Genomic DNA, 14283 nt, shown 5'->3' with positions numbered 1-14283 from the left:
GGCGGGATGGCACATCACGTGACCTAGCCCCGCGATGATCATTACCTTCTGACGTGGACGTCCATAGGCCTTCAGCCATCTCGTCACTTGTCAAGGAGAGAATCCTTCTTGTTACTTGTAACAATACTAATTTCTCTATCTACTCTCTTGTTAACTAATAGAAGTATTTTAAATATAGTATTTATAATATAATAAAGTATCTCTAATTTTAAGTACTTACCTCTAAGATTAACTAGAAGAAATAGTATTATTAGTAGGCTCTTCTTAAGAAAGTTAAAGAATATTAAGAGTTTAAGTCGCCTATATATAATATTAAGTAGTAGCTTACTAAGTTAAAAACTAATAATAAATTAGAGCTAGCTTCTAATATTATACTTTTAGCTTAGAAAAAGTTATATAATATAGTTTTATTATAACTAAAAGCTACTATAGAAGAGAAGATTACTAGGTATAATTATACTATATATATAATTACTCTATATTATAGTATTAAATAGAGAGGGATAAACCTAATCTGAAATGAGAGCTAAAGTTGAAATACTATCTTACCTACTAAGAGCTAAGTAGAATATAAAGAAGAAGTATTAGAGTTAACTAAAGTCTCTATATATAAGGAAAAAAGGCTAAGTGTATATTTTCTTTACCTAGATAATAAAGGTCTACTTCTAGTATAGCGTATATATACTTTTAGTACTCTAGATAATCTTAGTAAGTATTTTAGACGTAAGTATCTAAAAAAATATCTAGAGTAGGAGGTATCTTAGCTGCAAGCTTTGTATGGCGCCCTTGGCAGACAAGACGCACTTGCAATGACATGCTTAAGAGGTTCACGGAACTGTGACCCCTACTGTCAGATTGTGATGGGTTATCAAGGACAGTAAATTGTTGGGGTTAAAAGTGATTGTATTCTCTATCTCTCTTGGAGACGTGCAGGCGCGTCTATTATGGATAGTAACTATATTACCTTTTACCCTCTAAGGCCTTCATTGTTACAGTGTGGACTGGGAGGCAGCCTTAGCAACAAGCTTTGATTGGCCGAACCCAAAATCCCGATGCTCCGATCCACACGCGGATTCTGCAGCTTCCGCTGTCACTTATCTAACAGCTACACAGTCTTATAATTGCTGCTAGCACCTAGGCTGTCGTCTTAGGTTATGAAGACAACCCAAGACTTAACATTGAGATTGGATTTTTTATAGGTAGCGTGAGTTGTTTAATCAAAATGTCGCTAGTGTTGATAGGCGTCTTATGTGCTTCCTTAATAAACAGTTAGCCGCATTATTATCGTATTTACTAATAACGTGATACCACTCTTCCTACACTCTTCTAAAATAGTTCTCGTTTTCGTGTCTAGATAGATATATAAACTATGCTTCTATAGGGATGCTTCTACTATAGCGACGTACTTGCTCTAAATATTAGTACTTATATTGGCTTGTTGAGCCATAGTGGCTTAAGACCTAATATCCTTGCCCCTCTAGGTTGACGACGGACAGTTACAGCTAAATAGTCGGAAGTGCTAGTTAACTAGTTAACTAGTTAAGTACGACCCGCGCACCTGGCTTAAAGCAGCTTAGCTGTAATCTATCGTTGCTGACGCTAGGACCGTGGCTGTGTGGCTGTGCGGCGCTTTGCCAAGCGCTCTAGGATAGGAGCTAAGTTAGTTAAAGGCCCTGGAGCTCCAGGACAAAGGCCTAATTGTCTGATAGTTAGATACCGGCCCACGTAGGCACCCCCGGAAATGAGGCCACCGACCAGGCTGCCAAGGAGGCAACTGGATGGAGAGAGGACCGCCGTAGCCAGCTACCAGCAAACCCGCCCTCGCAGCTGTACCCGCTCAGAACGCTCAGAACAACGCTCAGAAGGTGGTGCAAGACACAAGCAGAAAGGGCGTGGATCAGCGCATGGAAGACAAGACAGGCCGCGGGACATACAGACACATACTGACGCTCACCAAGAAAGTGCTGCAGCTCCACGAAAGGCATAGCAAAAGGAAAAGCGCGCTGCTGGTGTAGCTGCGAACCAAGAAGGTAGGTCTGAATGACTTCTTCTTCAGCCGACACGTCCCGACCGTTACCAGTCTCCGCTGCAGTTATAGAGAGAGACAGCAAACCGTCGCCCACTTCCTCCTGCACTGTAGCAGGCATAAGGACCTCTGGAACCGCATCTTCGCCAACCTATCCGGACGAAACAGCCTTAGAACGATTCTGAGCACGCCGCAGCCAGTCATCAAAGCTATTGGGTACTTATATGGAACAGACGCAAATCCTTCGGCAAGTGGGGGTCAGAGATGAGTAGACGACGCCGAGCGCTGGGGCGAGTTTGTAGGTATAGCGGACACGACAAACGAGGCAGCGGGGCTCTACGAGCCTAGAAACACAGCATGCAATTAGTAGAACCCCTGTTTCGATAGCCTGGCAAAGGACGTGTAAATAGTGGTTGAGGAAAAACGGCAAGCCTCTGGGGACAGATGGTCCTTTTGGGATGAAGTGGGGTGGTGTGGATGTTGATCCGCACCGCGTCCGCCGTTTGCCACGCCTGTCACTCCGGGCACAGCAGCGCCGCACACAGCTGAAACCGAGTAGGAGTCAATGAATACATAAATAAATTTGTTGAAGAGATGAACTATTCCGAATTAACTACAACGAGTATAATAATGAAACCCATCCATCCTTTATACGCATTGCAATCTGTGCTGTCCTCTCTGGGATCCAATCATATACTCACTTCCCGGATGCTATGATTTGGCGGGATGTCAAGTCACTTGATCTGCGCCCTGTGGAGATCACTCACGTCTAATGTGAACGCCCCATGTCCTCTTCCAATGCAGCCTGCATCAAGGAGAGATCATTGTTACTTGTAACATAGAACTCCTATTCGTATCAAATAGATTATTAAGCTTAAAGGCAGCAAGAAGTATAAAGAAGGTAGGCGGCTTAAGAAGCCAGAGCTAGAGCTCTCAGAGATTAACCTAAGTTAGGAATAACCCATGAATGCTTGCTCGCCAAGTCAGGCAGGGACTTTTGAAGGGCACCTTTGTACCGGTGGGTAAATTGGATGGTGGGATGCGCATTACGTGTCCCACGCATTGCTTGTCCGTGCACTGTACCTGTAGAAAAAGCCCCCACAGCGTGCGCAATTGCCTCCACCTGCCGAGGGCGCCATGTTAATGCCCCAAAGAAATTTGTGTATTGAAAGTTGATCGCAAGGTTATAAACGCTTGTTTCATGCCCCGCACTCGCGTTACCTTGGCATTACACTGCTAACGGGCTCGACTCCTTCCACCTCGACAATCTTGGAGATGACGGCTTCAGCCGCTTGTGACAACATGGCGCTCTCTAGATCACAGTGAGTTCTACCAATGTGAGCGACCGTGTTTGGCCGGGGACGTGTTCGTCTCTAACATTTACATAAGAACAGCGAAGCCGTTACCCGAGGGCAATGTATCCTCTACGGTTTTTTCGCCAATCCGGGCTTGCATTTTCGACATGGACGGACTCCTCATCAACTCCGAAGATATTATTACTCTTTGCACGAACCGACTTCTCGAAAAGTACGGCAGGCCTGCCTTTACTCGGTCGATTCGAGTCCAGCTCATGGGCATCCCGGACTCAACAAATGGCGACATATTCCACAATTGGGCCAAGCTGCCTATTCCGCGCGAGCAGTTTGCTCAAGAGTTGAGGGAGCAAATGCAAGCTCAGTTCCAGAGCTGCGAACCATTGCCTGGTGCGAACAAGCTTCTTTCCGATCTTAGTCATGCGCGAAATTCCTCAGGAGACAAAATCAAATTAGCGCTGGCATCTAGCAGTAAGAGCCATAGCTTTAGATTGAAAACTTCAAAACCGGAGACGAAGCAGTTGTTGGATTTCTTCGGGCCAAAGCAGCGGATTCTGGGCGACGATGCACGACTGCGAAAGGGTCGAGGGAAACCGGCCCCTGACATATACCTAATTGCGTTGCAATCATTGAACTCGGCGAATAACGCGGAAGATACCATTAAGCCTAACGAGTGTTTGGTATTTGAAGACAGTGTAACGGGAGTAGAGGCCGGAAGACGCGCGGGGATGAGAGTCATTTGGGTCCCGCATCAAGACGTGGCGGCTGAGTATGGAAGCAAGCAAGAACAAGTGTTGGCTGGGAGAATGGGGATGAATGCGCTTGGAGATGATTGGCAATTAGGGGAAATTGATGACGGCTGGGCTGAGTGTATATCTAGTCTGGAAGAATTTAACCCTCGAAAATATGGTCTCGAGATTGTATAATCTATATAGACAAATGAGACATATCATCGAGCCCAAAAAGCAACGATCTCGTCGAAATCTTCCGTGGTCAAGCTATTCATATTTCGATCCTCTTGAGTTATTTCCTTTCTCAAGCGGCATGCAACTCTAAAGGCAATGGACGCCTTTTGACTTCTACCTGTTGCTTCAAACAAACGGCCCTTGAGGAAGGTTGTTCGAGCAATCTCGTTCTTGTGTGCACTTGGGTCAACAGACCAGATATCCAGCGCCATATTAGCCATGGTACTAAGAAATAGTTAGATTAAATCTCACATATGCTTTTGAAATAGTAACACTTACATCGACTCTTCACTTCGACCCAAGCGGAGCAGGTGCTCAGCAATTTTATGAGCGACATTCGCAGTGTAGAAATCCTTCTCACCCACCGTCGCGCGCATGTGTCGCATTGCTCGCTGATGAAACTCAAAACTCTCATCCAATCGATTCTGAGCAGCACGAAGGTTACCAAGTGCATACAGAACCAGTCCTGTTCTGACAGACTCCCTATCGTCTTTGCCTAACGCCCTTTCTCTACCCGCAAGAGTTTCCGAAAGAAGCTCGTCACATTCTTCCAGCTTTCCTTGTGCAAGAAGGGACCAGCTCAGGTTAACCTCGCCAGACCGGGGGACGTAGTTACCAAGAGCTATACGAATCCGTAGTGCTTCCCTGAGATCAGCCTCACCTTCTTCGTACCTTTTATCCTGAATGCGTGAGATGCCTTGCTCTGCGTATGCAAGATACAATCTCTCATCAGCAGTTCCCAGTTCTTTGCAAATGTTGGAAACCAGAGCGAAAGACAATTCTTTATAAACGCGACTTTTATCGAAGTCGCTTGCGTCCATGGAGATAGCTCCTAGGCAGAAATATATGTCTGCAAGCAGGGAATCCCGATCAGGGTGTACAGAGGATTCGCAGATGCTGCGAGCAGTCTCAAAGAAGCCATCAAAATCCTTTGTTCTACCGCGTTCTTTCTGATACCTGGCCAGGTTAGATCAAGCAGCAAAGAGCTTGCATATCCTCTACGTACCATGCAGCCTCGTTCAACAACTTTGCAAAATGTAATTTGGTGGCGTCTGAGAGATCTGATATTGTTGACCAGAGCTGATGTATCCTTAGTACGTGAGGATATATCGCCGCACAAACAGGCCACCTCCCAACATGCAGTCTGCCACCACTTGATTTGGGCTGAGGCAATTCTGGCTCTTTTGATGGCTTGGGCATAGCCGATGGCCAGTCCGCCCAAAGAGTTCGTACGATCAGATCGAACATAGATCGCTTCTTGACCTCGTCCATCGTTGTCATGATCACTTCCTGTACGATGCGATGGACTGATAACTGCTGTCTTTGCTTGTCTCTTTGAACAAGCGATGACTGTAAGAGATCAGTCCGAGCCTCAATATAAGCACTCTTCCTGAACTGGGCGCCATCCGAAAGTAACATGACTGATGCTTCAATCAACAGATCCTCTCCAATAAAATCCGGGTCGAGAAACGAAATCAGTTCCAACAGCTGCCGCGCATGAGGCTTTAGTTTCTCAAACGCCCAAACAGTGGACAGAGAGTGAGGATATGTGATCAAGTTAGCATCGAACTTTGTCTCATAAAGATTGGCATGTTCTTCATGATCTGTATACAGCTCAAGAAATTCAGGCAAGGTCAAGTCCTGTCGGAAAATGACTCCTGCCATCTGTGAGATGGCCAAAGGCACACCACCTAGTGCTTCGCAGATTTTGTTCGCAGTGTTGGCCTCGGATTCGTTGGAAATGGGTGTAAGATGGTTGAATAGCGACAAACTATCCTGTTGTGTCAATGGTCCAAGATCCAATCCTGATGTCCTTCCTGTAAATATGCGTTTAGCCAATGGATCACGGCTGGTGATGAGAATTGATCCACTGCCCTGAGGCCAGTAGTCCGCCAGGATCATTGGGTCGTCTGCGTTATCAAACACAAGCAACCAAGTCGCTTCTGACCTCGCTTGATCGGGCTGACCAAGCTCATCGTACCCAGATAGCTGCTTTTGAGGATTAGAGAGCCACCCTTTTACGATCTCTCTACTGACAACCTGGCTCTTGCACTCCGATAAGTCCTCGAGTCCCAATGCCAACGATATTTGCTGGTAGTGATGGTCGAGTTTTGCAATCTCGTCTGCTGTCACCCAAAACACCGCATCAAAGGCAGCTCTATGTTGGCGGCAGAATTCACGAGCTATTTCAGTCTTCCCAATTCCTCCAAATCCACAAATTGCAAACTGCTGTAGAGCTGTGCCTGACGCTGTCACTATACTCTTCGAAGGCAAGAGCTCAGCCGCAAGACGTGCCAAGACGTCTTCACGGCCGCAGAAGTTCTCATTTTTCGGATTTGTGTTGAGTAATACGCAAGGTAGATGGACATATTTTTTCGGTTCGGTGTTCGGGGCTGCGGAATGAACCAACTCAAACCCCAAAGGTGTAGTCCCTTCTGTTGCTCCATTCGAAGGCCATTCCGTGGCTGTATTGGAAGGGTTTTCGGAGAGATCCAGGTGCTCGACTAATTAACGTTAACGTTGAGTGGTGAGTAAGCTTAGTTATCAACCTCACTTTGAAGTGGTGTTTCGCTGATCGTAGGCGAGTAAGCGCTCATTGTTGCGTACTGGTAATCCTCTTGAACCATTAGCGTCGTACTAGAGCTCGCCGAGATCTTCTTAACCTACGTTCTCTTAGCCGAAGTGCAACAAGCTGCACAGCATCTACCGAGACTTTGTCCACAAACTCATTCAACTCCCGTAAGCCTTCACCGCCGACGCTTTCAGTGAAGACACATGTATTGTGATGGTCGAGGTTTAAGCCAACGACGGTTTCCATGGGAGAATGAGTCAAACAGGCTTCACGGTTGACCAACTAGAAGCCTAGGTTAGTATCAGAACGTAATCAAGGACTCGGGACACTGACCTGTTGGTACTTTGAACGCAGGGGCGTTGAACTGATTCTAGACTCTCTCAACTCATAGGCAGATAGCATAGGTGTGCGAAGTGAGATTCCTTCGAATCTATCTGCAAGGTCGAGCAGAATGGCACCTTCTCGCTCGATAATGGCGTTTGTGACCTTTGATCCTCTGCCTGTTGTTGATTCCAAGATTTCGCGGAAATGTACCGCGCACGCAGTTTTGTCAGCATAGCGGTGTGGAGTACTTAGAAAGATGATACCGGCTAAAGCATTGACGATTGACCCATAACGATGGAACTGTTTGTTGGCGACGCATAAAGCTTGTTTGACTATGATTCCTCCCAGGCTATGGCAGACTACCACCATTGGCTTGCTGTCAGTCTGGAAGAGGAATGTTAGTAAACGTGCTAGTATTTTTTAAAAAAAAGAACCGTCCTGTGCTCAGCTACTTACAAGATGTGTATTTAACTTCGATCTTGCATCGCTCAAACATTGGAGAAAATCGTAACCTAGCATTAGAATTGACTCCAAAGAGAATCTGGTGTCTGGAAATGGCGAATTGTATTCATATGCAAGGATACGCGCCCTAGAACCAGGCTCAGGGAGAGTGGCGAGCCAATTCTGGTTAGCAAATGACCAGTTCTCTGGTGGGATGGTTCCAATGCCAGGAACAAGAACGACGCTGAGCTTGGGTGTAAGTGGTAGAACTGAGCTGATGCCTCTGCAGGGATCTATCTCACTCAATGCACTCCTGAGAGGCGTTGGCCGGATCCCGCAGGACCTGGAGGCGGCCAGTGGCCATAGAATTCGCTGCCGTCGCCATCAAATTAGGTGGGTGAAGAGTGGAATATCCCGAGGTACCAAAGGAACAATATCAGCTTGGTGAGCTGTTGGTGGTGGATGGTTGGTGGCGTGTCATTTCAAGATTAGCAGTGCGAGACACAGCGCTTAAGTAGATGAGGGGCATGCTGCATGGATGCCTGCACCTTGCATTAGCCTTCTGTGACAGCTATGTGCGGGACCAGTGAGCTGCTCCTCCCCCTCTCTAAGCTTGACACGACAAAATTCTTGTGAACGTAAAATAAGTCTTGCTAGTTATAGCATCCTATCGAAGTAATCCAAATAGTGCGCACACTTACAGCAGTATATGATGTCCCAGAACCAACACTACGAACGCGCCTCCACGGTACACAGCTACGATCAGAGCTACGATCTGTCAACCGTACACTATCCCTTATCAAAGCACAGTCTCTTATGCAGTGGATCCTAGACCTTACCGACGTGCGACCGATGGCAGACATTCTGCCCACTGCGCGTAGCCAAGATCCACCTCCACAACCTGTTGATAGGAAATGGGTGTCGCGCTTCGTTAATAGCCAGTCTGAGCTTCAGAAAAAGAAGAGCAGAAACTTTTATAGCCATCACGCTTGCTGTGAGGATCTAGCTATAATAGCAGCGTGGTTCAAGCTTGTAGAGGAGACGTGCTAGACGTACGGCGTGCTAGAGCAAAACGTCTATAACTTTGATGAGACTGGCTTTATGATGGGTGTAGCTGGCACGTCAAAAGTAGTCATTAGCGCACACAAAGTTAGTCGAGCAGTCGCCGTATAACCAGGTAACTGCGAATAAGTAACGACGATTGAGTATATTAACGCGTCTGGCTGGTCGCTGCCACCGTTCGTGATTCTGTCTGGTAAGCAGCACCAGGCTAGCTGTTGCAGTGACCACCCTACAGACTGGACTTTCGCAGTATCAGACAACAGCTAGACAACAGATACGCTTAGCGTAGAGTGATTAAAGCATTTCAACCAGCGTACAGTGTCTCGTATAGCTGGGGCGTATCGTCTCCTTATCCTAGACAGCCACAGCGGCCACGCTACGCCAGCGTTTGACACGTACTGCAAGGAGAACAAGATCATCACTTTCTGTTTGCCACCTCACATCTTCTCCGGCCAATTGATGTGAGTTGCTTCTCACCACTCAATCGTGTGTACGGACGTGAGATTAAGGAGCTTGTGCACCAGGGCGTCTTCCACGTTGAGAGCTGACTCCCTCACAATCTATAAACGGATCCAGCTAGTTGTATTTACGCAGCAGAACATCCAGTCAAGCTTCCGGATGGCTAGGCCTTTTCCTCCATATTCAGATTTCGTCCTATCGTCGCTCACAGTCGTCCGGATGCCGTCTCCGCTACAGACAACTACAGACAATAACATCGCAACGCAGACAGGAACACCACATACAGTATCGCAGCTTCAGCATCAAGTACACTATCTCCAATAGCGGCCATGCCGATACTCAAAGAGCCCAACAAGCGCTGCTATACGCCAGCTTACCAAAAGCGTTCAGCTTGCAATGAACTCAGCGACTATACTTGCAGAAAAGAATAGAAAGCTATCTACATTTAATCAGCGCCAGGAACGTAATAGAGACCAGCGACGTCACTATATAGCATGTGGAGGTGCTCTACAAGTCCAGCAGGGCCAGGAGCTGGCCGTAGACGCAGAAAGGGTAGTAACTAGTAGGGCCGGAGCAGAGCCAGGCTATGTGAGAGATGTCAGTGCGCACCGCCAACGTGTACGAAGCGTCACATTCAAAGACGTACGTGGACCTCATGTAACTAGAGCTAGAGGAATAATTCTGCTTTTAAATTCTATCAAATTTCATTACATAGTAGTAGAGCTATTTTGCAGAGCATTGGGTCGAGTTTGGTGGGGTGCGCAGCTTACTAGTGGAATGCGTTAGAGGCGGTGCCACCTATGTTTGCATCTTTCTTTTACAGGTGTACTGTCACTACATAGCCTGACTATTAAGAATGGGCTTAACTATGGGCTCACGGAAAAATGTGTTCAAACAATGTGACTCGGATCCTTGTTGCTTTTCTCCGCCGTCTTATTCCGTCTCACACAGCAACGATCTTTCCAGAGTCTCACCCAACACCGCTTCAGGAACTGAAAGTCCCACAAATAAAGCATGTAGGCAGACAAAGTAATTGGGACACATAGGACAAAGAACCACCAAAATCGCACGCCGTTCTGTCCGAGGAGATCAATGTTCATACCAAACAAGCTGGTGCTAAAGGTGAGAGGAATGAAGAACGTTGCCAACAAAGTTAGCTTTTTGAGTCGTTCAGATTGCTCAATTGCCTTTCGAGACTCCTCAATCGCAGCTTTGTTCATCGCTAGATTTATACCCTGAGTGCACATTCTCGACAGGTCGATACAACGAATATGGAGCTGCTCGTAGTCTTCCCAAAGGTTATTCGCTGCAAAAGCATTTTCGAAATTACTTAATCCAATATTTCTGGCTGTCTCGGTTTCAGACATCTCCCGGTGCATACCGATGCTTGGGGGCACAGCGATTTTGGACATTGGGCTTGCTGCTCTGACACCATTTGACCTTTGATTACTTTGATTGATCAATTTGCAGAACGCGCGAGTGCTTTCTGCCAGTTGCCGAGCATGCCTGTCCAGAATATTGGAAAAATACTGAAAAGTTCCCAATGCGTCGGCTGAGACTCCTTCGGCTACCGCATCAATCTGCATTCGGATCCTGGACTCCATAAGGTTCAAAAACTGAATTTCAGAGAAAGCAGCATGCGCAAACAATGGGATGCACATCGATAGCGGATCTTGAGCTGCGCGACGGGACAGATCGACGAGCCCGACCAGTGAATCGTACTGCAAGGGGAGAACAGCCGTACTCTGCTGGAATTCCACCGAAGAATTAGTATTTGGATCTAGATAGTTGGTGGTGGTTCGAAATGCCATCTTGTGATGGTGCTGGATTATGGGTAACGCTGTGGCCTTGGATTCGATATGACTTGTCCATGGTCCGGGAGGTGACTTCTCCAAGGGTCTACCGTGGTCCATCCAAACGACAACTAGATCCTGTATCAGCAAACTTTCTTCGTGCCATGTTGTGAGGTCTTTTACCGGCCCAACCGTGGTCTGTCTTTGTGACACAAAGCGATATCCATTGCTCAATTACGGAGAAGCACGAGCACAAGGTAGAGTACTCGCGCACCACTGAGTCTCCACAACGGACTTTAGATCTGAGCTGTTGTGTCTTGTATACCCCAAGTTCATCTGATTGATCAGATCGCTGTGACTGAAGATCCTGTCTACCAAACCCATCACGGTGGAGAATTGTGCTCACACAAAGCCGGAATATATTATTGGACGAACTGGCGAGTGATGGAAGGCTGTATGCATGCCGGTCAACGCTCGCCGAAAGGTATTCCATGTGTCGTCTAAAGAATTCCGGGTCGATGTTGTATTTGCTCCCAATGGTGGATACCCATGATGGCGATATGAAACCTCGAATGAAAATCAATTGCCCGAGGCCTGCCTCAGGAGCAGAAGTAGCAGCATAGAAGTCTCTGTGTTCCTCTTGACTATATCCTTGCACATCCCACTTCCCTTCGCTACTGTTGTACACAACAACAAGGTCGTGAGTTTGTCCAGCATCAGAAACGAACGGAATAGCCTGTTCTTCTCTTTTTGGAAGGTTAAGAAGATTTCGGTCTAGTAGCATCCAATCTCCCATATCAATATAATTGTTTCCCGGGAAGATAGATGTGCTCGAGCATCTTCTTGAGAGCGAAATTATGGCTCGAGTGTAGTTTTCGGGAGTAACTGTGAACCCATGATTTAATCAGACCGCGCATTATGAATGATCGGCATTATAGAACCATACCTCTAGATCGTTTACGCTCCATTTTTGTCGTGCAACACAATTGTATCAATAGTGTTGAATAGTGCTAATGACAACGCGCTAACAGCTCGCGCAACAGACTTGAGGATAAAGAGGCCCGCCAAAAAAAAGAATGAAAAAAGGCGGCCAGAAAAGAGGGTGACGAATCATTCATTGAGATTGTAAGGCGGCCTGGCTGCAAGGGACACTGCATATACTGGATTTGAAGCGTTCTTAGGCGCCCGTGGCAAGCGCTACTGCCTCCAATAAGAAGCCGTACAGTAAATCGATCGTCTGCCTTTCACCCAGCCTCAAAACAGGCGAACCCGAAAATTCCGTTTCAATCTCATAATACATAAACCAGTATAGCATGTCTGAAAGAAGCAAAAAAAACTTGCTGTAAAAAAGGTGGGCTATATTGTCATCACGATTGAAGCGTGATACAGTTGACTAGCATTCCGCTGTGTGCATTCAAACGCGCCAAGGATCTGACAGCGCTGCACAGCAACCATGATAAGGACCCGCTTATTAGCGTAGCCCCTCCGCGGCGGCTAAACACATGCAACAGCTTCCACTTTACCGGCTGGCTAGGCTACAGAGTTCACAATCAAGGGTTGTGAGCAATCCCCATAGGAATCAGGCAGTCCTGAAGCATGCAGATCTGCAGTCACGGGCTTGCCGTTCCATTTTCGCAGCCAAAATCCGACGTAAGCTAATCAGAACCACAGATGCGCGGCCTCTTTGTCACCAACATTGTTCCATTACCGTCCAGTATGCCGTACTGCGGATCCTTATTCAAGCTTAAGATGTGTACCACCCCCACGCACAGCCTTCAATCACTGGACATCTATTGTCTCAGTGAACTAATGTGTTTCACGGGCGAGCGCCACACCCCACCAAACTTGGTTAGTGCTAAAATATGTGTAGCTAAGAGCGTGCACTGGATGGTACCACGTCCAGCTAATAGTCTGTTCACTGGTCGCTCAGAACTTATAGGCCGAATCGCGAGCGCCTTGCGTAACAACGGCATTAACGTCCATCCCTGCGTAGCGGGACACCCTGCGTGACGGGACGCTACAGACACTCCTCAACACAGCATACCCAACAATGATCTACAAGAGTAAATATTCTCGGAATAGTAACGTCCCTCCCCGAGTGCTGGGACAAATGAGGGGTACTTTGACTTTCAGCACTTCGCTTTCTATATTCACGCTAAGAATCGCTAGTAACTTATATTATCTATGTGCTAGAGGTATCTATAAATATATTATCGCACCTCTATCTAAAAATTATATTATTATTACTACTCTTATTATATAAGTTATAATAGACCTTTCTTTTATATGTAATAGTGTTACTTTACTATAATCCTATAAAGAACCTTATAGTATCTAAGAAACTTTAGAAGATTATAGTTATATCTAAGAGACCTTATAATAGCGTAGTAAGCTATATTTAGCCTTATAGTATCTATAACGCCTATATTTATATAAGATTATAGTTATAATTAGTATCTTAACTTATACTAAGCGGCCCTATATATTTTATATAATCGTCTTTTATGTTATATATTTTTAGCGGCTATTATAGCTATAGCTTAGGTCTAGCGGGCTATCTAAACGTGTAAACTTTAGTGCGAAGGTAGTTCTTAATTGAGATTACTAATAATAAGACCTATATTATATAGTGACTCTTTATACTATGCCGCAAAGCCTTCACTTATAATAAGGCAATTCTATTAATATATAATGCTAGAAGATTCTAAGCAGAACTACATAACTAGATATAAGCTCTAGACAAGCTATATCCTTAAGTATAGTAGTTAACCTTAATCGATACTTTAGCGGAAGATATAGAGCGTGTTGCTAGTTACGCTATATCTACTAATCCTGCACTATAACATAGAAGGACCGCAGCTATGGTCTTAAGGGCGATATAAAAATAGGGGTTTAAGGTAAAGGAATATCGCCTCTGTTAGTATAAAGTACTTGGCTATCTCGTAAGAAATCGATATAACTAATGTACCTAGAAGGGCTTCTAAGCGTGCTATAACACGTCTCTATTGCCGCCTCCTATAGTCGCACTACATTGTCCTAAGCTGCTAACGCGACTAGCTGCCCGTCTGGCGAGAAGGCTATCGCTGTGAAATGGTTAGAGTAGTCCTCTAGCGTACTACGACACGTCCCTATCGCCACCTCTAGACTGGTAAATGGGTAGCGACCCACTTTTCTTTAAAAATTCATCATTAATTCCACACTAGTCCAAATCGGGTAAAAAGGGGCTCATTTTAAAGCGCTGACTAAGCGCTTTCTATCATGTAATACATTACTAAGCCGTATCTCTAATATTAAAGAAGTTATTTAGCTACCCACCTTTAGGACCTCT

General features: G+C 45.9%; 4 protein-coding genes across 4 annotated transcripts; 2 read left to right on the top strand and 2 right to left on the bottom strand.

The window, feature by feature from the left end:
• Nucleotides 1-2015: 2015 nt before the first annotated feature.
• COCMIDRAFT_61111 (uncharacterized protein) lies at nt 2016-2213 on the top strand (the record flags this gene model as incomplete). Its single annotated transcript, XM_007695431.1, has 1 exon — nt 2016-2213. A coding segment is annotated over one exon (198 nt), but the record flags the coding sequence as incomplete, so codon positions are not given.
• Nucleotides 2214-3328: 1115 nt separating this feature from the next.
• Nucleotides 3329-4265, top strand: COCMIDRAFT_10139 (uncharacterized protein; the record flags this gene model as incomplete). Its single annotated transcript, XM_007695430.1, has 2 exons — nt 3329-3348; nt 3416-4265. The coding sequence occupies 2 exons, from the start codon at nt 3329-3331 to the stop codon at nt 4263-4265; spliced, it is 870 nt and encodes a 289-aa protein (XP_007693620.1).
• Nucleotides 4266-4288: 23 nt separating this feature from the next.
• COCMIDRAFT_110356 (uncharacterized protein) lies at nt 4289-8005 on the bottom strand (the record flags this gene model as incomplete). The annotated part of the gene is made up of 6 exons (XM_007695429.1): nt 4289-4529; nt 4584-5261; nt 5311-6808; nt 6972-7158; nt 7657-7885; nt 7944-8005. 6 exons carry the CDS (start codon nt 8003-8005, stop codon nt 4289-4291), a joined length of 2895 nt encoding a protein of 964 aa, XP_007693619.1.
• Nucleotides 8006-10052: 2047 nt separating this feature from the next.
• COCMIDRAFT_41706 (uncharacterized protein) lies at nt 10053-11923 on the bottom strand (the record flags this gene model as incomplete). Its single annotated transcript, XM_007695428.1, has 3 exons — nt 10053-11153; nt 11362-11840; nt 11902-11923. The coding sequence occupies 3 exons, from the start codon at nt 11921-11923 to the stop codon at nt 10053-10055; spliced, it is 1602 nt and encodes a 533-aa protein (XP_007693618.1).
• Nucleotides 11924-14283: the final 2360 nt, after the last annotated feature.

The sequence above is a fragment of the Bipolaris oryzae genome (assembly GCF_000523455.1).
Source record: "Bipolaris oryzae ATCC 44560 unplaced genomic scaffold scaffold_317, whole genome shotgun sequence".
Taxonomy (NCBI): Eukaryota; Fungi; Ascomycota; class Dothideomycetes; order Pleosporales; family Pleosporaceae; genus Bipolaris; species Bipolaris oryzae.
This window is presented reverse-complemented; position numbering and strand designations above follow the sequence as displayed.